General features: G+C 34.7%; 1 protein-coding gene and 1 pseudogene across 1 annotated transcript in view; both read left to right on the top strand.

The window, feature by feature from the left end:
- LOC104671823 (ankyrin repeat domain-containing protein 30A) overlaps positions 1-23,670 on the top strand; it is a 134,128-nt gene that overhangs the window by 729 nt on the left and 109,729 nt on the right. Inside the window, 9 exon segments of the mRNA XM_030941288.1 lie at positions 3,466-3,580; positions 3,785-3,958; positions 5,800-5,906; positions 7,487-7,624; positions 10,229-10,284; positions 13,379-13,719; positions 13,721-13,847; positions 19,426-19,456; positions 22,225-22,297. Of these exon segments, the coding sequence (XP_030797148.1) occupies positions 3,466-3,580; positions 3,785-3,958; positions 5,800-5,906; positions 7,487-7,624; positions 10,229-10,284; positions 13,379-13,719; positions 13,721-13,847; positions 19,426-19,456; positions 22,225-22,297 (1,162 nt within the window).
- On the top strand, positions 8,858-8,958 carry LOC115900543 (annotated as a pseudogene).

Raw genomic sequence — 23,670 nt, 5'->3', positions numbered from 1 at the left:
CATAATATATGTACTTCTTGGCTAAAAATTCTTTGGATAAAGTCCAATATCCATTTTGATAGCAATGAATGTCTATGTAAATATGTTCTTTGCTGAGGGACCTTAGAAGGAAACTTTGAGGTGGGAAGATGGTTTATGTTCTTGAACTTAAGAAGACTGATTTTTCTTAAGATGTGGGTTTTTTATCAATTTTACATAAACCAAATAAAGTTATCAATGTTTTAACATTTTTTGAATTACACAGGCTTTTACTATTGTGATGACATTTTAAATATTTTGTAATGGAGTAGAAAAGTCTTGCCCTTCTAGATAGCAAAATGTGCTATTAACTTGCACAAGATGGGCCGGGGGTGGTGGCTTATGCCTGTAATCCCAGCACTTTGGGCGGCTGAGGCGGGTGGATCACCTGAGGTCAGGAGTTCAAGAACAGCCTGGCCAATAAGGTGAAACACCGTCTCTTACAAAATCACAAAAATTAGCCAGGCATGATGTCGGGTACCTGTAATCCCAGTTGCTGGGGAGGTTGAGGCACAGGAGTGGTTTGAACCCGGTAGGTGAAGATTGTAGTGAGCCGAGATCCCACCACTGCAATTCAGCCTAGGTGACAGAGAAACTCTTGTCTCCCTAAAAAAAAAAAAAAAAAAAAAAAAAAAAAAAATCACAAATTGTTTGCTAACAGCTGAAAAGACAGGTAAATTAATACGACGGAATAGAAAATCCAGAAACACCCAAACATATGTAAGAATTTAGAACTTGGTAATGGTCACACTTTATACTAGTAGGAAAATAATTAGTTTCCTAAGTGAAATGCCTGCTTTTTGGAGAAAACTAGATTTTTATGCCAGAAAATAAGTTCCTGATGGAATATAGATTAAAAGTTTTTAATGTACAAAATGATAAAAATAACAGAAGAAAACATATATGCCTATTTACAGAGATACATTTTTATGTTGACAAAACCTTTATAAGAATGTCAGAAGCAAGCATTCTGAAGGGCAACTTAGTAAAACAAAAATTAAACCACCCTGCATATGAGAAAAAATAAAAGGCAGCATACTTGTAAAAATATTTACTACACATGTGTGTGTATATATATATTAGATTTAAAAATCTTCATTTTATAGAGAATTCACTCAAATCAACAATCTCTCTAATTTAAAATTGGGCAATTTAAATTAGAGATCTAAATTGCAGATCTAAAAAAAGTACTTGGCCTGTAATTTAAAATTGGGCAAAGTCCTTTTTTAAGATCTGCAAGTGACCTATGCACAAAGGAAACAATATTTAGTGTTCCCGGTTAGGGAAGGCATTTAAGTTAAAAAAGGAGTCAAATACTGTTCTCTATCCACAAAGTTTGTGAGGGTAAAAAGCAGTGATATTTATAGTACTCCTTAAAGTTTAAGTTGCAGATAACTTTTCAAATAGACAATTTGATGGTAAGTACCATATTTTAAAAATTGTATATGCCCATTAGTGATGAATTCTATTACACAAAAATATTTTTAGAAAATAATGAAACATACAATTTCTTTTCTGAACACTGCTTAAAATATCAATGTATTAATAATAATCCATTTAATGGCTTTTATAAATACATTTCAGTGAGTTTACAGCATGGGATAATATGTGATCACTCAAGGTAGAAATATATTCAGAAACATGTTGACATTTGAAAATGTATTTTGGTATACTAAGTGAGGGTAAAGTTCAGTTTGATTATACATACATAAAGACTATGGTCTTGTGTTATCTGAAATTATGTACAAAACATAAAATTTGTTAAGGACATTTGTTTTAATATAAAATGTTTTTCCTTTTTATTATCTTTGATTTCTGCATTGAGCATGGACAATGCTATTAGTAAAGGTTTATTATTAATGACATAATTTTTGGGAGGAGCAGCAATATGAATTTTGCACAGATAAAATAGTCTCTTGCTTTCTATATTTTAATTTTTATTTTTTGTGGATTAGTATGTTCTGTGAACTTTTAGCATCTTCAGAAGAGAATCTTTTTATCTGTGCTTATTGATTTACATACACATTTTATTAGACACATATTTTTATTATATAGATTTATTACATATGTCAATAACTATAGATTAATCACTTTAATGTAGTGTCATTATTAGAAAAATAAAAGAGCAAATATAAGTGCTTTATTTATAGCAGTTTTTTAAGATACTGAACTTCACAACTGTATTGATCCATTCTTTTAATCCATTTATCACATGTAAGCTGAATGCCTATTACGTAGAAGATACATTCTAACTCTCAAGACCCTTTCATCCTTAAAAATTTCACACTTACTTGCTCAGCCTGAGCAAAGTGAGAGATTTAAAATTGGAGTATTAGGATTGAATCTCAATTGAAGCTTTTCCTCTCATCTTTCAAACAAAAACACTTCTGAAGTGAGAAACTAGTAAAAGATAACTACCAACCGTGATTTTGGAAATTTATAATAGTTTTAAATAGTAATATTAATCATTGGAAATACCTAATTTACATGTATTCTATAAATCTAAATATGAATTTACATACATTCTGTAAATCTAAATACGGAATTAGATGAGCCATACCTATTTATTTGAGTCCCAAGTTTCCTTTGGCTTGAAGCTTTTAAAATATTAAAGAAGTACTGTGTTTTAAAAATTTGTTGTTTTTATTTCAACTCTCCTTTTGCTTAGTACTCTTAAAGGCTAAAATTTTTTTCAGTGTTAATCCTGTGACTAGGACTGCCCTTGTCCTGTTGTATGTACTATATTCCACTTCTTGGAAGGCACTGTGAATTGTGTGATGCCTCCTTATTTTATGCACCAGTAAAAGATTGTTTAAATTTCTGCCAAACATAGTGGTAATAAATAATGAATTATAAGTGGCATTTCAATGTCAGAAATGTTAAAATATGAGAAACTGAGCATCTTAGAATCATTAAAATACAGTGTTATCTCTAACCTTTAAAACACACCACAAAGTAGGCATAATTGCACCATTTTACTTAAAATGTTGTCTTTGTTAAGCAGTAGTAATAATTATAATATCTAACAATTACCGAGCTGTTACATGTGCTAGGAACTCTCCAAAATACTTTGCATAGATTCTCATTGAGGCATCATAGTGATAACCTGTGAGATAACTGCTGTATTCATCTTCATTTCTTTGATGAGAAAATTGAGGTGCAGAAAGTTTAAGTGACAGCTAGAAAGTGAAAGACCTTAAAGTGATATTCAAGCCCAAGTTGAACTGAATCCAAAGACCAAGCTCTTTCTATTCAGATAGGCCACTCTTTCATTAATGTAGTGAGTAATGAGAGCAAATGAATGCTGTACTTTCTTCAGGAGAATATTAAATATTTGTTTTGAAGGCAGAAAAAGAGCATGGCATTTAATGTTTACAGTTACATAAATAATTGTATGTTTTGAGACAGTGGACTAAATTATGCCAAAAAGTCCTTTCACTCTCATAGGACTGCTCTACACTGGGCCTGTGTCAACGGCCATGCGGAAGTAGTAACATTTCTGGTAGACAGAAAGTGCCAACTTGACGTCCTTGATGGGGAAAACAGGACACCTCTGATGAAGGTAAACAGTAGCCAGTTTTTTTCAGCAGGAGATAGATTTGGTTTAAATACATAGAATAAACATGAATTTATCTCATTGAAATACAACTAGTTTTGAAACCTGTGGAATATTTATTTTGATTTCCTATACTTTATAATTTATATTATTTATAATTTATATTATAAATTATTTAGTTTATAATAATTCTTGCTTTAATACTGACAGGCTCTACAATGCCAGAGGGAGGATTGTGCAAATATTCTGGTAGATTCTGGTGCCGGTCTAAATATTGTAGATGTGTATGGCAACACAGCTCTCCATTATGCTGTTTATAATAAGAATTTGTCAGCGGTGGCAAAACTGGTGTCCCATGGTGCAGTCGTCGAAATGCAAAACAAGGTAGACATTAACCAATGTTATTTTCAAAATATTTGAAATCAATTTGTTTTAATATTAACATATGTATGTTTTTTTATATTTGGAAGCTCAAACATTCCTTGAATGAAAATAGCTTGAAAGAATTTAATTGTCTAAGATTTTACTTTAAATATTTATGTTTTTACAAGAACTATTAGAGAGTATGGCTTTTCTGTGCATTCATGATAAATATTTGAATTTGTTAAAGGTAAAAGTTTTTCAAATATTCTTTCCCACACAAGTGTTTTTTTTCTTTCCAGTTAGTGTAAAACTAGAGGAAAGCAAAATTTGCCTGCATAAATTGAGTCAACATGTAAAATTTAGGAGACATGCAGAAATCTGGGTTTCCTCTTAAAGGATTGAATCTGGTGTCTCTGGAGCCCATATGACTGTTTGGTATACTATGAAGACGTTCTAGCTTTACATAAAGCATATGTTTCCAGTTTGCTTCTGTGCCCACCTAGTTACATCACTTACTCGACTTATCTCTTTTGCCTCTGCAAATATTTCAGTTATCAATTCCTCTTTCATAGTATATTTTGGTAAAGATTTCAAGGTATTCAAGACAGTTGATAGGTGTTTATAGTATATAGTTTATATAGTTTATATTTTACATTAATTCATTAATAATGGGGTTGACTTCTAGAATTTAGAAGACTTTTTAAACAATGATTTTTCTATATATAAACCATAAATAATTATCTTCTATTAAAATGCCTTTAAGCCTTTTTAGATTAATCATGGTTATATTTGAATAGCAGAAAATATTACATCCTTCTCCTCAGAATTGTCCCTTAAAATTCAAGTGATTTAGTGGCTTCTATTATGCTAATCCATATAGATGAGTTAGAACTTTCATTAATAAGTCATTTTATTCATAGTTTTGATATTTTGCCAAAAATTAAGTGGTAACTACAATAGAAACCAGAATAAAAATGGATTGTTGCATTTTAAGAAGTAGATATGCATTAGAATCTCAGGATTATCATTATAATTGAGAATAAACTTTCATATTGAATTGTTAATGCTGAGATAAAGTTCTATTGTCTTGTAATAGGAGAAACCCCATGGACCATTTAATAATAAGCAATCAAAGTTCATTTGAAGCCAATCTCTGTTAATTTAGAGTCACTTCCTTAGTAGAACAGGTGTGCCTGACATTGGCATCTGAGATCTTGGGATTATTGATAGAAGAGAATCAAGCGAGTTTGTATCACCCAGAGGAAACCTCCATTTTTCTTGGGAAACTTTCAGATCTGTATCCCTGAAATTATGACAATATTAACATTGTCAAATGTTAATGTCTGCCACAGAAATATATTGTCAAATAAGGAATAGTCAAAGCTCAAGTCATTTATTGAATAATGGACATTTAATTCACAGTTTTATAATATTTCTTGAAAATAGATAATGGTAGAATCTGTTGAGGTATAGTGCTTCTAGTAAGGTAATTATTCTTTGGAATATAGTTTAAGAAACACTGCTTTAGAGGTAACAATTTGGATTACTAATTTAGTCAAAAACAAGGTATTTACTACTATGTCTTAGGGTTTAAGGATATAGAGATAAAAGATACAGCCCTTGCCCTCAAGAAGCTCTTGGTTTAGATGAGATAACTAGAGTTAACATGGTGATGCAGAGGCTGAATATTTACAAGGGAAGGTGCAGTGCATGGGAAAGCACAGAAAAGGGACAAAGAAGGGACTGCTGTTGACTTACTTTCTATTTTATGTGTTTAAGTTCATAGGATATTATATAAGGTTTTCAGTTCAACTGAGAAATATGTAATTTCCTGAATTTTAAATTGTTTTGCTATTTTACAGGCTAGCCTCACACCACTTTTACTGGCCATAACGAAAAGAAGTGAGCAAATTGTCCAATTTTTACTGACAAAAAGTGCAAATGCGAATGCAGTTAATAGGTTTAAATGGTATAGTATTTCTTTTTTTTATTAAAAAACACTTGAGCAGTGTTCTAGAGTAATAACACTTGTCAGAAATATTAATAACATTTACTTAAAATTGTTAGATTATAGTGAAAATATCAACACAAATTATCAGAAGAAAAACAATTATTTTGACTGGTCAACATAAAGAACAGTATATAGTAGGATTTATCTTCTTTATTATATTGACTGATTCCTATGTGTAATCTGATGTTTTTGGTTGCATTATCTTCTGTTAGCTAAAGTGGTTCTCTATTAGTTTTAAGAAGTATGAACTTTTAAAGTTTACTTTATAATTCAATATTGAATGAATTATATAGTATTTTTCTGACTTCTGTTTTTTGTACACTTTTTAAAAAATGCAATATTTGCTGGGCACGGTAACTGTCGCCTGTTATCCCACCACTTTGGGAGGCCAAGGTGGTTGGATCACTTGAGGCCAGGAGTTTGAGACCAGCCTAGCCAACATGGTGTAACCCCGTTTCTACTAAAAATACAAAAATTAGCTGGGCATGGTGGCACATGCCTGTAGTCCCAGCTACTCGGGGGGCTGAGGCAGAAGAATTGCTTGAACCTGGAGGCAGAAGTTGCAGTGAGCTGAGATAGTGCCACCACACTCCAGCCTGGGTAACAGAGCGAGATTCTGTCCCAAAGGAAAGAAAAAGCAAAATTAAATAGAAATAGGAGTTTAAAACCATTTTGTCTTTAGGATAACTGTTTGCTTTAAGTTGTTTTCTTTGAAGAATATTAATTTTAGGTTATCCCTACGTGACTATTAATTGCTATCACCAGATACTGTGAATTTATTATTATTTTTCCTTTTTTATTCATAGTGTGTTTTTATTTTTAATTTGTGTGGGTAGAGGGAAGAAATACATCTTTAATTGGATTAACATTTTAGTTAATTAAGATAAGCCATAGGTGAGTAATAAAGAGAAAAGAGGCTTTTGATTCATACAAGATTGAGTTTAATTTCTAGCTTCCTCACTTGATAGGTGTGACCTTGCAAACATTACTTAATACCAAGTATGATTTTCTATATGAAAATGAGAATAATAATATGTCCTTTAAGGATGACTGCGTTGAAGTAACATTATGAATATCAACAGCATTTAATTCAGGGTCTCATACATTCTTATCAGCATCATTAACTAAACTTACCATGACTACTAATATCATTATTCCTAATATTATTTTAAGCCTTCAGATTGCTGTCACTGGTCTGACTTCTAGCTGATTTTGAAGTATAAACTATTACATCAGACTAAGGAAGGAATAGATATTTCTTCACTTAAATCTTTGCCTCTGTTAGATTAGTGAACAGAGCATAATTTCTTGCCCCTCAAAGGACTTTATATTAGTCAATTCTAGTATGCCATATCCCATTGGGACATGAGTCTTTTTGCTCCTTCCTTTCAGCCTTCGTGGTGATTTACAAGGATAAACATTTGAGCACTCAAGATACTTACGTTTGTTAGTACATGTAAATGGTTAATTCTACACTGACAGGCACATATTAAATTGGTTCTGCTCATAGTAATGAATTTATCTCTTTGTTATTTTAGCACAGCTCTCATGCTTGCTGTATGTCATGGATCATCAGAGATAGTCGGCATGCTTCTTCTGCGAAATGTTGACGTCTTTGCTGAAGATACGTGTGGAATGACTGCAGTACGTTATGCTGTTGCTTGTGGATTTGATCAGTAAGTGTTTACATTTAGAAGCTAGGTGAGATTTTATAGTTTGTTTCAGGTAGTTTTTAAATGTGCGTTAGTTCACTTCATCAGCCAGAAACTAGGCAAAAAGCTAGACTAGTTAGGAGTATTGTGTCCAAGATTCTTTATTTAAGGACTTTCAACAACTTTATCCCTAATGATGTCTAGTTGATTTTTCTAATTAGTTATTTGGGTCTTGAAATGTCCACTTTAGCAGAAAACCTGATAGTCTCCCCTAGCGACTGTCTTCCATATCTAAATACTTGAATTTAAAAAAAAAATCCAAGGGGTTACCTAAGTCCAAGGAAGACATTCTTTTTGTATAAGTCAAAAGGATTGGGGACGGAAATCACTATGTCTCAAGTAAGTTGGTTAGATTTAACAGAGTTAAGCCTCATCCATCATTGATCAGTCTTCACGTATAAAAGTAGGAATTTTGTTGTTTCCATTAACTCTGTTGCTGCATCATTGCCATTGAAACTGCTCCTGCAGTCTGGTAATGATTGACCTTTGTGACCTTACTGACACAGATCCCTCAGCCTTCATGGTGATCCATATGTAGACTTCAAAGTCATTACAGTTTTTTAAAGTTCACATACATATTCTCAGCCATTATTTCCAAAGTACTAGCACCCTGCTCTGGCAGCTAGGACTTTTAACTTTAGCCACACACATAGTGAGCAAATTGACCCTTCTCCTCCCACTCAAAACCTGATGTGACACCCACATCTTAGCCTGGACTTGGCCTAGAACTTCATGGTAAGTTATCCTTTGAATGACTTTTTTTCTGTTTTCTCTAGCAAATATTAGTTGTGATAGTTTAAAACTGTAAGACAGGTTGAAATAATGTTACAGGAATAAATTAGAGATCCATTTTTATTTTGTTACCAGATCTATATCCCTGGCAATTTATATCCTGTGAGGCACCATTTTACAGGTAGTGGAAGGCCTCATCTTATTCTGTAAGATCCCATGTCATCTTTCCAAATTTGTAGTCGGTTCCAACTTGTACTTGTCCCCTCAAGTGATTCTTTTTTCGTAAAAGCAAAAATCTCCCATGCTACTTGCATCTCTATCTCAAGTTTTTAAAATATTTTCAAATTCTGCATTACCATGAAGCCATTCAATAGACTTCACTCCATCTCAAGTAAATTGGTTAGATTTAACAGAGCTAAGCCTCATCCATCATTGATCAGTCTTCAAGTGTAAAAGTTGGGATTTGTGCTGGCTTCAGTGGTACATATACTAAAATTGAAACAATGTCGAGAAGATCAGCATGGTCCCTGCACAAGGACCAAATCTGTGAAGTGTTGCATATTTCTTGCAGTCCCCAAAAGGACATTTGACTACTTTCTAACTAGCTCCAAGGAAATGGTGTGAGTCAAAGCAAAATGCGTGACACCAAGTATTGCAGTTGTGATTTTCATACAAAAAATATTTATATAAGGTGATGTATGAAATGAGATGTGGTGAGTAACACATAGGATCTTCTGTGCAATATGTTGTAAGTAGGCATCTCAGAAATGAGAAAATAACAACTTGCATCTTCTTTGTGGAACTTACAAAAAATAGTGGCAGGGTTTTGTCTTCCACAGCAGCTGGAAATGCACTTAGTGACTAAGCCTCATTTTAACAAAGATTTGTTAGTTCAGGTTTAAGGAAGTAGATAAAGAGTAGTAGTAGTCCAAGCCAGATGCTGACATCTATTAGTTTTCTGCCCTTGGTGTGATTGATGAGCTCAGTAATAGAGGATAATCAGGTTATGCAATTTGATGAATTAACATATTTATAAATAAATTTCATTACAAATTATAAAATAGCTTAGATGCCTTGAATTACAAGCCACAGAGAATAGAACATCTAATAACCAAAAGTAGGAATTAATAACAGAAAACTGCAACATTTGAACATTATAACCTATGAAGAAACACTTTTTAAAAAAAATTTAATTTATTTTTTGTAGAGACACGGTCTTCCTATGTTGCCCAGGCTGGTCTTGAACTTCTGGGCTCAAGCAGTCCTCCTGTCTCAGTATCCCAAAGTGCTTGCGTCACAGGCATGAGCCACTGCACCAGGCCAACACATTGGATTTTATTGGGAATTTTAAATAGTTTCAGCAATAAGGTTCAAGAGCAAATTATTTCATTGCTTCACTATTTCTTTGAGCATTTTTAAAATGTTATTTTGTTAAATCTTTATAATAACCTAGTGAAAGGAGGCTCTAAAATCCTCATTTTTAGAAGACATTGAGCCTAAGAGAAGCAGCTTATTCAACAAAAAATACCTATTGGTAACATGCTAGGAATTTTTCTGAGTTAGGGACATTTTCCATTAAGCCAAGCTAACTGTAGTTAATTTACTGAGTTATACTGCCCTCAATTCATGACTATTTCATCTTACTTGAATTCTTCTTTAATTAGAAACTTACTAAGTTCATAGAGCTAACAAACTTAAAGTCTATGGAATAAGTAATGTTCTGATATTAGCCCTGATATTGTCTGAAATACTCTAAGAACTTAATAAATTTGGTAAATGTTTTTTATAATATCAGTGTTAAAATAGTAATTTTATTTATTACATTTTAATACATAGCATTCATCAACAACTTTTGGAATATATACGAAAATTATCTAAAAATACCGGTCCAGGTAAGACTTCTGATAGTAAACTACTCTTGGTGGTGCTAACATAAGATTATGGAAGTGTTGATCACAAAAAGGCAATTCAAAAAGCAATGTGTAAATAGCATGTGTTTACATATGTACATATATGTGTGTGTGTGTGTGTATATATGTAGCTTTAATTTTTTAGTTTATAATTCAGAATTAGTTAATAATTTCATTGTAGGTAGTTTATAATCTCAAAAAATATTATCTGAAAAAATATTTGTTTAATTATGGTCCCTAAAATCCTATATAATACTTTTCTATACATAAGTAATGCAATTTTTAAGTTTGTATATTGTATGTTTCCTCAATTGTCCTAACAACTTAGGCTTGTTATAAAATGTATAACCCTTGTTGTGATTGATGAACTCAGTAATAGGGGATGCTCAGGTTAGCCAATTTAATTTAAGCAGCTGAAAATCTGCTTCTTATATTAACGAATTAATATATTTATAAATGAATTTTATTACAAATTATAAAGTAGCTTACATGCCCTGAATTATAAGCCACAAAGAATTGAACATCTAATAATGAAAAGTAGGAATTAATAACAGAAAGCTGTAACATTTGAATATTATAACCTGCGGGGGTCTGTCCTACAGATGATTGAGACACATACCCAGACACCCATATTCAGTGAAAGAGCGACAAGGGTTCTGAGCTGATTACAGACACCAAGGAAGGTGCTGTAAAGAGTCAGTAGCTACAGTCCTGGCTAGCTGGCCCTGTGGGCGTTTATTAGCAAAGTTTTAATGACAAAGGCTTTGAGTCAACACACCTGTGGGTAATTAATCTGGTCACACCCCCCCCACCCCGGGAGAGCCATCCTGCCCATGGGTGATCAAAGGTTAGTCTTAAGACCACATAAGTAAACAAGCTATTTAGATAAACTACTCTACCTTCCTTTGTACCCACTTGAAGCTATTTACTCAAGGTAAGAATTAGGCTGCTTTCAGCCATAACCTTATCTTGAGACTTTTACAAAACCCTCTGGCCTTCCAGGAAGATTTGTGTCTATGTCCTATAACTTCATATTAAAATGTTTTTCACCAACCTGACTGAACTCCCACAATAACCGATGAAGAAACACGGTTTTATTTATTTATTTATTTATTCATTCATTCATTCATTCATTCATTCATTCATTCATTCATTCATTGTAGAGACAGGGTCTCCTTATGTTGCCCAGGCTGGTATTGAACTTCTGGGCTCTATTTAATTTTTACAATACATAGTTTGGATTTAGTAAATGATAATTAATTACAGTTGAGTCTTGAGCAATGAAAGTTAGGGTGCTGATCCCCCATGCAGCTGAAAATCTGCTTCATATGAAAATCTGTTTCTTTTGACTCCTCCAAAACTTTACTAGTAGTCCACTGTTGATCTGGAGCCTTACTGAAAGCATAAACAGTCAATTAACTCATAGTTTCTATTTTATATGTGAGCTGGAAGAAAGAAACTTTTATAAGAAGGAAAATGTATATTCACTATTCAGTGGAAGTGAATTATTATACATAAAGGTCTTCATTCTTATTTGCCTTCATGTTGAGTAGTCTGATAAGGAGGAGGCAGAGGAGAGATTTGTCTTGTTATCTTGCAGTGGCAACAGAAAAGAAAAATCTGTCTATTAGTGGGCTCCTACAGTGAAACCCTTATTCAAGGATCAACTGTGGGACATAGTGACTTGTGTCACTAAAAAAGTAATTGTCTTTAGAATTTGAAATTTAATAATACTTTTCTGGCACCATAAACAAATGCCAACAAGAATCACAGAACTTACCCAGGGTGCCTCAGTACCAATAGGAGATTATTTTTCAAAGATACTTACTGAATGTAGAAGTCAGAAAAGCAATTTTTTGTTGAGAAGCGCAGGTTATGTTACATAGTCTTGTACCAACAAGGTCTCACTATTATCAACTTCATTCCCCCTAAGTTGAAACCAAATAAGATATATTTACTTTATTAGAACAAGATATGTTGTTCTATCTGTTGGATAATTAGTGTGTTAATAGTAATTTGTTACAACAAGATACTGTGTTTCTAATAGTCAAAACGTTATCATTATAAATATTCAAATAGCTTAACTCTAGGCTCAAGAAATTATAATAAAGTTACAAAAATTTTTCATAATAACAAAAATGCTACTGTGATACCTAAATGTGACATAATGCATTGTACAATATGAACTATATGAGCACATCTTTATTATATATTTATCAAAGGACCTCTATAAGTTAGGTTTTGCAAGTTGGAAGAGACAAAGATAGAATACACATAGTTTGGGTCTTTGAGGTGTTCATAATACAGTACAGGTGTCCCTATTGAATTTCTGCATTTTTCCAACAGAATTTCCTAAAAAATATTTTTTATTCATTTATCCACTTGTCCACTTAACAAATAACTCTCAGGTATCTTTATGGCACTAAGCATCTTCCTTGTTATTATCATTGTCATTTTTTATTATTTACTACTTTACTAAGGTACTAAGCATTTTTCTTGTTATTATCATCTTTTTTATTATTTATTACTTTATTTAGTGCTTACTCTGTGCCAGAACCCCTTTGGGAGCTTATAATTATTACTTATTATGTCATGTTGTTGCTGTATTCAGTGTGTGTCAGACATTTTATATCCAAGGTGAAGAATTAAAGCTTTAAAAAGTTTGGTAGTGTCCAGGCACAGTGACTCACTCCTGTAATCCTAGCACTTTGGGAGGCCAAGGTGGATGTATTGCTTGAGCTCAGGAGTTTGAGACCAGCCTGACTAACATGGTGAAACCTGACTCTACTAAATACGAAAAATTAGCGGGGCAATGTGGCCCCTCGCCTATAATCCCAGCTACTTGGGAGGCTGAGGTAGGAGAATCGCTTGAGTTGCATTGAGCTGAGATCACACCACTGCACTCCAGCCTGGGTGACTGAGCGAGACTCTGTCTCAAAAAAGAAAGAAAGAAAGAAAAGTTTGGTAATATTTCAAGAAAGCATACAGAAGGGGTAGAAGTTTGCCAGGTGAAGAGTCAGGAGGATGATATTTAGTAGAAGAATCTAGTATAACCAGATTTTGTGTTTGGCAAAAGGAACATCTGCAGGAACACCTGATGAGACTGCACCCTTGGTGGAGGGAACACCTGACACAGCTGAAAGCTTGGTGGAAAAATCACCTGATGAGGCTGCACCCTTGGTGGAGGGAACACCTGACACAGCTGAAAGCTTGGTGCAAAAAACACCTGATAAGGCTGCACCCTTGGTGGAGGGAACACCTGACAAAATTCAATGTTTGGGGAAAGCGACATCTGGAAAGTTGGAACAGTTAGCAGAAGAAACACCTAGAAAAATTACGAGGCCTGCAAAAGAAACATCTGGGTATAATATATGTCCAGTAACAGGAAGACTTACTAAGATCGCATGGGAGAAAAAACCAAGACAGTGTAAAGACTGAACGCGTGGCAGTAGTAACATCTAATAAAACTCAAGTTTCGGAAAAAGGAACATCTAAGATGATTGCATGTCCTACAAAAGAAACATCTACAAAAGCAAGTACCAATGGTAAGATGAGCGAACTTTGTAAGGTTTATTGGCACTTCGGGTTCCCTAGTGAAAAAAATGTGATGTGGGAGTAGTTGGGAATGACTTGAATATCTTTTTTTTTTTTTTTAATTATACTTTAAGTTCTAGGGTACATGTGCATAACGTGCAGGTTTGTTACCTATGTGTACTTGTGCCATGTTGGTGTGCTGCACCCATCAACTCGTCATTTACATCAGGTATAACTCCCAATGCAATCCCTCTCCCCTCCCCCCTCCCCATAATAGGCCCGATGTGTGATGTTCCCCTTCCTGAGTCTAAGTGATCTCATTGTTCAGTTCCCACCTATGAGTGAGAACATGAGGTGTTTGGTTTTCTGTTCTTGTGATAGTTTGCTGAGAATGATGATTTCCAGCTGCATCCATGTCCCTACAAAGGATACAAACTCATCCTTTTTTATGGCTGCATAGTATTCCATGGTGTATATGTGCCACATTTTCTTAATCCAGTCTGTCACTGAAGGACATTTAGGTTGATTCCAAGTCTTTGCAATTGTGAATAGTGCTGCAATGAACATACATGTGCATGTGTCTTTATAGCAGCATGATTTATAATCCTTTGGGTAAATGCTCGTCATCACTGGCCATCAGAGAAATGCAAATCAAAACCACAATGAGATACCATCTCACACCAGTTAGAATGGCAATCATTAAACAGTCAGGAAACAACAGGTGCTGGAGAGGATGTGGAGAAATAGGAACACTTTTACACTGTTGGTGGGATTGTAAACGAGTTCAACCATTATGGAAAACAGTATGGTGATTCCTCAAGGATCTAGAACTAGAAGTACCATATGACCCAGCCATCCCATTACATGACTTGAATATCTAAATAAGGCAAGCTTAGGCTACACTTTTTAATAGTATAGGAGTAAGTAGCTCTTATTCTGTAGGCCCTGGAAAAATTCTCACAGTTTTTCTGGCTATAAATACTAGATGAACTAATGAACAATGGCTAAAACCGTAGGAACCAAAGTTGTTTTGGTGGTACAGGGATATCATAGGATCCCACTTTCTGTTTTTTTTTTTCTTTTTTCTTTTGTGAGACAGAGTCTCAAACTGTCGCCTGAGCTGGAGTGCAATGGCATGAGCAATCTCGGCTGACTACAACCTCTGCCTCTGGCTTCATGTGATTATCCTGCCTCAGCCTCCCAAGTAGCTAGGATTACAGGTGCCTGCCACCACACCTGGATAATGTTTTGTATTTTTAGTAGAGATGGGGTTTCACTATATTGGCCAGACTCAAACTTGTGACCTGCTGATATGCCCGCCTTGGCCTCCAAAAGTGCTGAGAATTCAGGTGTGAGCCACTGTGCCCAGCCAGGATTCCACTTTTGGTTGGTTAATTAGCAACAGCTCTAGTAATCATGCTCTCTCAAGACAATATTTAAAAGCTGGAAGGGTTACTTTTGTTCACATGTTTCTTTTAAAGAGGGAGAAAACTTGGAAGCTTGCAGTAATCTTCCTGTAACATTTTATTGGCTGGATTATACCACATGCTTATATCTAAACCAGTCACTAGGAAAGCAAATGTAATTACTGTGATTAGCTTACAATAATGATTTCTCTTTTTGAGATGGGATTGGGGTAATGGAATACTGAATATCTAAAGAAACTTATGTTTCTGCAGCAAGAAAGAATAAATAATGTCTATGCATAGGAAGCCAGCAACGTTTTCTGTAGGGATTCATTGAAAAAGTTTGAGCAGGGGAGTCACAAGATTAGATTTGAGTATCAGGGCATAATGGATATGGTATAAGGCAGAGACTGGCAAACTTTTCCTGTAAAGTGCCAGATAGGGAATATGTTAGGCTGCTGGGCACGGTGGCTCAAGCCTGTAATCCCAGCACTTTGGGAGGCTGAGGCACGTGGATCATGAAGTCAGGAGTTCGAGAACAGCCTGGCCAACATGTTGAAACACCATCTCTACTAAAAATACAAAAAGTAGCCAGGCATGGTGGTGTGCGCCTGTAATCCCAGCTACTTGAGAGGCTGAGGCAGGAGAATCACTTGAACCTGGGAGGCAGAGGTTTCCGGGAGCTGAGATCGCACCACTACACTCTAGCCTGGGTGACAGAGCAATATTCCATCTCAAAAAAAAAATGCTAGGCCATGTGGTCTCTATAACAGCGATTGAAGTCTGTATTGTAGGGTGAAAGCAGTCATAGATAATGTATGAGCAAACAGGCAAGATTGTACTCCAATAAAACTTTGTATAAAAACTGTCAGTTCCCTAGTTATTTGCTCCATTGCTGTCCACTCACAGTAAAGAGGATTAGGCTGCTTTCAGCCAAATCATTTACTGAAGTTGTGCAAACCCCTAACCAGGCCTTCCAAGAAGGTTTGTGTCTATTTCCTGTAACTATCTTTATAAGCATTTTTCTAATCACTTTTTCTGACCCCTGACAAGTAGGGTTTCTTTTTCCCTGTGAAAGCCATCAGTTAAGGGGACATTTCTAACTAGGAAATATAAATATAAAGTAAGTTTGTATTTCCAGTGGCAATGGAAAGATTAAGCAAAGGCAGAAAAGAGGTACAGTTAATATGATTTACTGATACTGAGTTTAAAAAGCTAGGGGACAGAAAAAAATCTCAGGTCATTGATAAGTTTCCACATTGTGCATTAGCGTTTACAATGCTCATGGGGAAGGAATAGGAAACTGTCAGGTCAACAGAGAAGTGCAAACAGTCATGGAACAGACCAAAGTTTTCTTTACATATTGAGTTTAATGAAACATTTATGTGGGATATTTTCAGTAAGTAACTGAATTATAGGTGTTTCTAGCTGGAGCTAGTACTCTGGTTGGAGATGCAGGCCTAGAATAATTTTATTACAATTATTAGGCAAAGCCATATATCTCAATGAGCTTATCCATTATGCAGAAGATGTAGAATAAGAAGAAAGCCATTGACAAAACCCTGGGACTATCAACATTTTACAGAGTCAAAGGACTTGGTAAAGGTGACTGAGCAGTGGCTAGTGAAAAGTAGGAGAGCAGTCAGAGAAAGTGATGTTGCAAATTTCTTTTAAATGTGAGAATTTCATGAGATTACTGAAAAGTCAATTGGATTTAACTTACAAGTGTTTCAGTGGTAATCTGTTCAAAAGAATTCTTTTAAAGGTGTTAAGTGTACTGTTGATGTGGTTAATGTTTCTGGTGTCCAAGAAGAAATTTCCCATGATCCTACCTAACTTTTTGTAACTGAAGCAGCCAACATACACAGGGTCTGGAAAATTGTCTAGACTGGGGAGTACATGTGCCAGCATTTTTCCAGAATTGTCAAAAGCTAAGGGTCATGTGTGAGGAAAAGTGCTGTTTTTTTTGTGTGCTTCTTGTGGAGAGTGGTGATCTGTGTTGTCTCTCTCTCTCTCTGTCTCTCTCTCTCTCTCACACACACACACATACACACATGCACAGTACAGTAATTCACCTTTATCCACAGGGGATATTTTCTAAGACATCCAGTGAATGTCTGAAACTGTGGATAGTATGGAACCCTATGCATTCATATTTTTTTCTATACATGCATATTTCTGATAAAGTTTAATTCATAAATTAGGCACAGAAAGAGATTAATAATAACTCATAATAAAATAAAACAATAACAATATATTATAATCAAAGTTAGGAGAATGTGGTCTCTCAAAGTGTCTTGTATTGTACTCACCCTTCTCACTCATATGGTAATTGTGAGATGATATAATGACTATGTGATGAGATGAAGTCAGGAGAATAAGGTAGGAGTTGTCATGTGGTGTTAGGCTACTAATTATTTCTGGCTATCTGACTACACATCAGAAGGAGGATCATCTGCTTCATGTGACCCTGGATCATTGAGCCATGATAGTGTTGATGGTTGGGATTCAAGAAAAGACCATTTTGATGACTAATGGGCAGATAGCATATGCAAAGGGATGATTCATGACCTGGGTGAGATGGAGCAGGGTGTCTTAATATTTCATCATATTCCTTAGAATGACACACTATTTAAGACTTATGACTTGTATATTTCTGGAATCCCCCATTTAATATTTTGGACTACAGTTGGCCACAAGTAGCTGAAGTCACAAAAATCCAAACCTTCAATATTATGTTGTGAAATATATGTTTGGTCTTCAACACTGTTTTGTGGCATACAACTCATAAAATGTTTAGAATCTCCAAAGTGATGTCTTTGTATGCTAATAATTGAGTGATGACTGGCAGTCCCTAGATAGCTTCAGGAAAGGAGCTTGTCACAAAAAAGAACAAGGCATGATTAGAGTGTTGGGACTTTCAGCCCCACCCCTAAACCTCCTAGGAGGTGACAGGAGCTGAAGATAAGGTCAATTACCAATGGCCGCAGATTTTTTCATTCATGCCTATGTAATAAAGCTTTCTTAAGAACCCAGAATGACTGGGATCAGAGACCTTCCAGAAAGCTGAATGTATGGAAGTATTTGGAGGCTGATGTGCCCTGGGAGGGCATGGAAGCTCCATGCCCCTTCCCCCATAACTTGCCATAAGCATCTATTCATGTGTCTCCTTTTGTGATACCCTTTATAATAAACTGGTAAATGTGTTTCCCTTCATCTTTGGGGCACTCTAGCATGTTAATCAAACCCAAAGAGGGAGTCTTGAGAACCCCAACATGAAACCAGCTGGTTAGAAGTTTCAGAGACACAGATTTGCAATTGGTGTGGGAGGGCAGTCTTTTTGAGACTGAGCCTTCAACCTGTGGAATCTGAGACTATTTCTAGATAGACAGTGTTGGAATTGAATAGAGGACAACCAGCTGATTTCTGCTGCAGAATTGATTGCCTACTTGTTGGTGGAGAAAATCCTCCAAACATTTGGTCGCAGAAGTCTTCTGTTTTGATGTTTGTGGTGTGAGAGCAGAGGGAAATCGTGTGTGTGTTTCTTTCTGTAAGTAGAGCAGATCAAGAGAGACTACTGTATCCTCTGTTCTAACTGCTCCGAGTTCATTTGTCTAGAAATTATACTTTCTAAGGTTGACACTGTCCACTTATACTAATTCTGCTAATAATACAATTTTCTGTCAGTCTTATAAGATTCTGTTTGTATTATGGCTATTGTACACTGTAGTTCACTTTTAGATATCAAATTGTGCTAAATTCGATTTTTCCTCTCATTTGAGAACTATAAAGGAGGGGAAATAATAGTTCTTAATGCATCAATTTTCTACCAATAGTATACTTAATAATAATTTTACTATAGTCTCAATGTATGGTCCCAAAGGAATGCTGTATATCAAATCATCTCAGTCTTTGTAACAAAGCATCTGAGTATTATGCTTTTTTATACAATATCTGGATCATGCATGAAAGTGTGCATGATTCTTTTAAATTACGTTAAAGTATCGTGATGTCTCCCAGGCTACTTTCAGACTCCTAGGCTCCTCCGGTGATCCTCCTGCCTCACCTTCCCAAGTAGCTAGGATTACAAGCATGTGCCATTATGCCCTCTTATGTTTTTAATATTCTGTATTTTCTATCTATATTTGTTGATTTAATGTATTTTACTTTTTCTCTTTAATAGTGCGTGTGAGTTCTGTAGAGTCTATATTCAGGTAAGACTTTATGGTTTTTTAAAACGTATATTTTAACTCAGAAAAGATAGAGGAAAGAAATCACTATCTGTTGAGTATTCTACTCTGGGCTAGACAACATATTATGTGCTTAATATTTATCATCTCACATAGTCATCACAAAGCTTTGCAAAACATCTGTGCTACTGTCACCTACTTTGTATTAGTCAGTCAAATGTGGTTCAGAGAGGTTGATTAATTGGCCTATGATTTCATAGCTAAAAAGTAACTGACTCTTGAGTTTGCCATCAGCCTACCTTTCTCCCAAATCCCTTCTCTTGCCCCTCAGCACAGATTGATGAATACCTGTGCATCATTAGGATCAAGGTCCAGGTCCAGATAGGATCAATTCACAAAGTCACATTTTGTCATTAACTCTTTTTAGAGATTTCCCTTAGAACACTGGTTAATCCAAGACTTTGTTCTAACATGTTTAAGAGTTAAAGAGGTATACCAGTACCTTGTTTATATCATCAAAGTTTTGAGAGCAGATCTGACTTAGCTGTGGTGATAAGACATAGATTTTTGTTTCATAAGCAAGACCAGGTAAATCCTATAGATGAATTATTTTACTCTTATTGGAGAATATCTACATAGAGATATGTTAATCATATTTAGAGGCTATTTCTTATAGATTTCTCTGTTTACTGACTTCCCAGCTTAGTTTTTCTTCAAAGCAGTACCCTGCCTAGTTGCATGCACTCTTCTTTTTTTTTTTGCTAGAGTCTTTTTTTCTTCTTCCATGACTTTTCTATGATCTTTTCCTGATTACTTTCTTCTCTACTTTCCTTGGTGTTCTTTTCTTCTATTATTTTATTGCTTTCTACCAGCCCCATTTTTCTATAGGTAAAATTAAAAGTACATGGAATTTTAGGATTTTAAGGACTCTTGGAGACTAATCAAAATACTTTCATATTTCAACCTGTATTTAATATCCTGGAAAAATGGTTGTTCAGATGGAGAGTCTGAAACTCAAAGTGACCTATTTAAATATAGGCGGTAACAAGTAATATTTAAACTCATTTCAAAGCCCATTACTCTTGTTTTTATATCACCACGTAAGTGAGTGTTTGAATAATAGAAAGGAAGAGGAAATGGGTCTAATTAAACAAATTGAAAAGGATAAGAATGGAATTAGCTGGAGAACCCAGTGGAAGTAGGTAACAAGGGAATTAGCAGGGAAAGGCCAAGTCTGAAGAGAAATAATCCCAGGATTGGTAGGAGTAAGGGTTTTAGGTTTTACCAAAGAGATCAGAATGTTGGATCTTATGACAAGATTGATGAAGATAAATTAGAACAAACACAGTAGACATTGGGAGTTATCTAGAAAGGCATATTAAATACAGTGCAAAAGAAGTCCTGAATAGGTCACTGCTTTTTTGCTTGTTTAATTGGAGGAATGGACAAACTTCAAGATTTCTGTTGAAAGGGTAAAAAGAAAAAAAAAAGTCTCTAAAATCAGATAGAAATGTCCTATTCTGTTCTTTCACCCCAAATCTCACTGGAGAGGCTTAGAGCCCCTTGAGTGCTAGGAGATTGAAGGTTGCTGAATTACACAGATCTGTGGCCCAGGGCAAGTGTCCCCTCCCCTTTGCCTCTTTTTCCAAGCTTCTAATGTCCTACCCATGTACATGTAAGATTGGCTGTCAAATAAGTCATGGAGCTTCAGTTGGGTTTTTGGTAACATGCTTATGGTGGAGGTGAATGACTGACTGAGACTCCATTTAGTTGTTTTCCAGGAACAGGTAAATACAGAGCTTCTTGGCTGGTCATTGAGTTTATCTTTTCAGTAATCTGTGCTTTGATGAGCTGAATATTTAAAGGTTGGAGACTGCCATGAAACCCTGCAGAAAAAAGATGTGGAAGTGAGAGACACTTTCACTATATATAGTGGCTCCCACTTCCAGATCTTTCTCTCTGTGTATATATGGTACTTAGAGAAATCCAATTATCAGGACTCAGTTTTTCTAGCAGTCTCTCTCCTTGGGAATAAGTACAAAGATTTTTAAGGTTTTGCTAGTTGATGTAGCCCTGAACAGGGAAGGACAAGTGTAAAATAAGTAGTTAGATTTTATTATTTTTAAAGTTTCAATTTTTGTTGAGAAAAATATTCCCAATAAGAAATATACATTTGTGATTTGACATTTGTAGGTTCAGCTTTTCAACATTTCAAATATTTCAGGGCATCGTCTGTAGTGTTTTAGGGTGAAGGGAAGCAACAGGGTCTTCTTAAGTGGTTTTTATGCTGAGAAACAAAGAATGTCATTTTCCTGTGACACAGATTAGTCTTTGAATCAGAGATAGATAATGGAAAAGGGATACGGTAACTGTGTCTTTCTTCCTCATTTTAGGTTATCAAGTTTGTTCCGGTTTAGATATCAAAAGTTATGTCAGTTATTAAGTAGATTTCTAGTTCATCATTGAGGACAGTTTGTGAGGACAAATTATACTCAGGGTATGCCAATTATATTGGCTGTCACTATTTTTTATGAAGCTAAGAGTGAGTGTTCATTGAATGTTATAGGTTGGGGAGGTAGAGTCAAAAATACGTAACTAAAATATTTTTTAAAAACAGAGGGCATATTTTAATTTTACCAAGAAACATGATTTAATATACAGAGGACTGATCTTTTCCCAGATTTTGCTTTTTGTTTTCATTTTTTAAAGTGAGCACCAAGATATGTACTAGCAGATTTTATTTTTAAAATATGTGAATTTGTTGATTTATGTTGTATCTTTTTTCTCTAAAGTCAATTTGGCAAACCGCCTATTGAAAATTCACAGTCTACAAAACTTGAGGAAGACTTTAATCCTGCTACCGAGGTAAAATGGTCTCTTGTGAAGTTGATTTTCTCAGTTGGAATCTAGTTCTGTATAGTATTTACTTTTCATGTTTTGCAGTGCTGTAAGTATCATTATTTCATGTTGGCAATATAAAGTTGGTCAGATAAGAACATTTTATATAAAATATGAGTAGTTGATTTAAACTTTTTTTTACTTTAGTAAATAATAAATGTTTGGTAAATACTTTGAGGGTGTGAGGGCCCAAAAAAGGAATGGGCTGGAGAATATATAGTGACAGGAGCATTATATTAGAAAAAACTTTTCCACAGTAGAGAATATATAAAATCTGGTAAATTTTTATTTGGATAAGTGTACTTACTGTGAGTTTTAAAATTGTCCCATTGTAACTTTAAAAAAAAACCTCATGCTTAAATTTACCTTTAATGGATCAAGTTACTTATAGTAATCAAGGAATCTCTCTGATACTATTCAGTTCCAAAACTGTGCCACGTAGCATATAGGTTTTCTTGCACTTAATATTTTGATATCACGTAGTTTACAGGAGAAAACTTTGTCTCAGTTTCTCTTCTTGGTTCTTTAAATACACCAAAATAATATTATAAGTTGTGAAAATTTGTTTGGGCATGGTGGTGCATGCCTGTAATTCCAGCTACCAAGGAGGCTGATGCAGGAGGATTGCTTGAGCCCAAGAGTTTGAGACCAGTGTGGGCAACATAATGAGACCTTATCTCTAATTAAAAAAATAATAGTAGAAATTTAGAAATGTAAATTCTCTTTCTCAGAATCTGTATTATTAAGGGATGCCAGTGTGTTTTCTAAGTTACTAAATTAAAAGTAGACTTTAAAGTCTTCATCTAAATGAAGAATGCGGGTTTTACCCCAAGTAAACAACCAGTTCTGGAAGCAGAGACTCTTAATAAGCATATGGCAAGATTTTAATTTCAGAATTTTTAAATTGTAGTTTTTAAACATACTGTTCTAAGATCTTTGATCACATTTGAAAATTTTAAATTTCAGAAGATTTTGTATTTAGTTGTTTACATAATTGTTTTGAAGCTCTTGCATCACTATGAGATACTGCGAGTTAGAAAACATACTTGTGTGCATCCTAGTGTACCCAGAATACAGTCTTGTGTATAAAAAGCATTTTAAGAGGTTTTCAATGTGAATAAATAAGCAGACAAATGAATTTTTATGCTATGGAATGTTACAAGTGAGATAATATGCATAATATATCTTATAGTTAAACCTAATGTATTTCTAAAATATGGTTTAAATTTGTATTTTTTTGATATTTAGAATACATAAATTCATGTGAGTTATCTTGAGAAAATATGTCTTAAATAAGAAGACAATCAGTGATATGTAGTAAATAAGAAAGAAGGTTACAC

This window comes from Rhinopithecus roxellana, chromosome 11 (assembly GCF_007565055.1).
Source record: "Rhinopithecus roxellana isolate Shanxi Qingling chromosome 11, ASM756505v1, whole genome shotgun sequence".
In the NCBI taxonomy this organism is placed as follows: domain Eukaryota; kingdom Metazoa; phylum Chordata; class Mammalia; order Primates; family Cercopithecidae; genus Rhinopithecus; species Rhinopithecus roxellana.
This window is presented reverse-complemented; position numbering and strand designations above follow the sequence as displayed.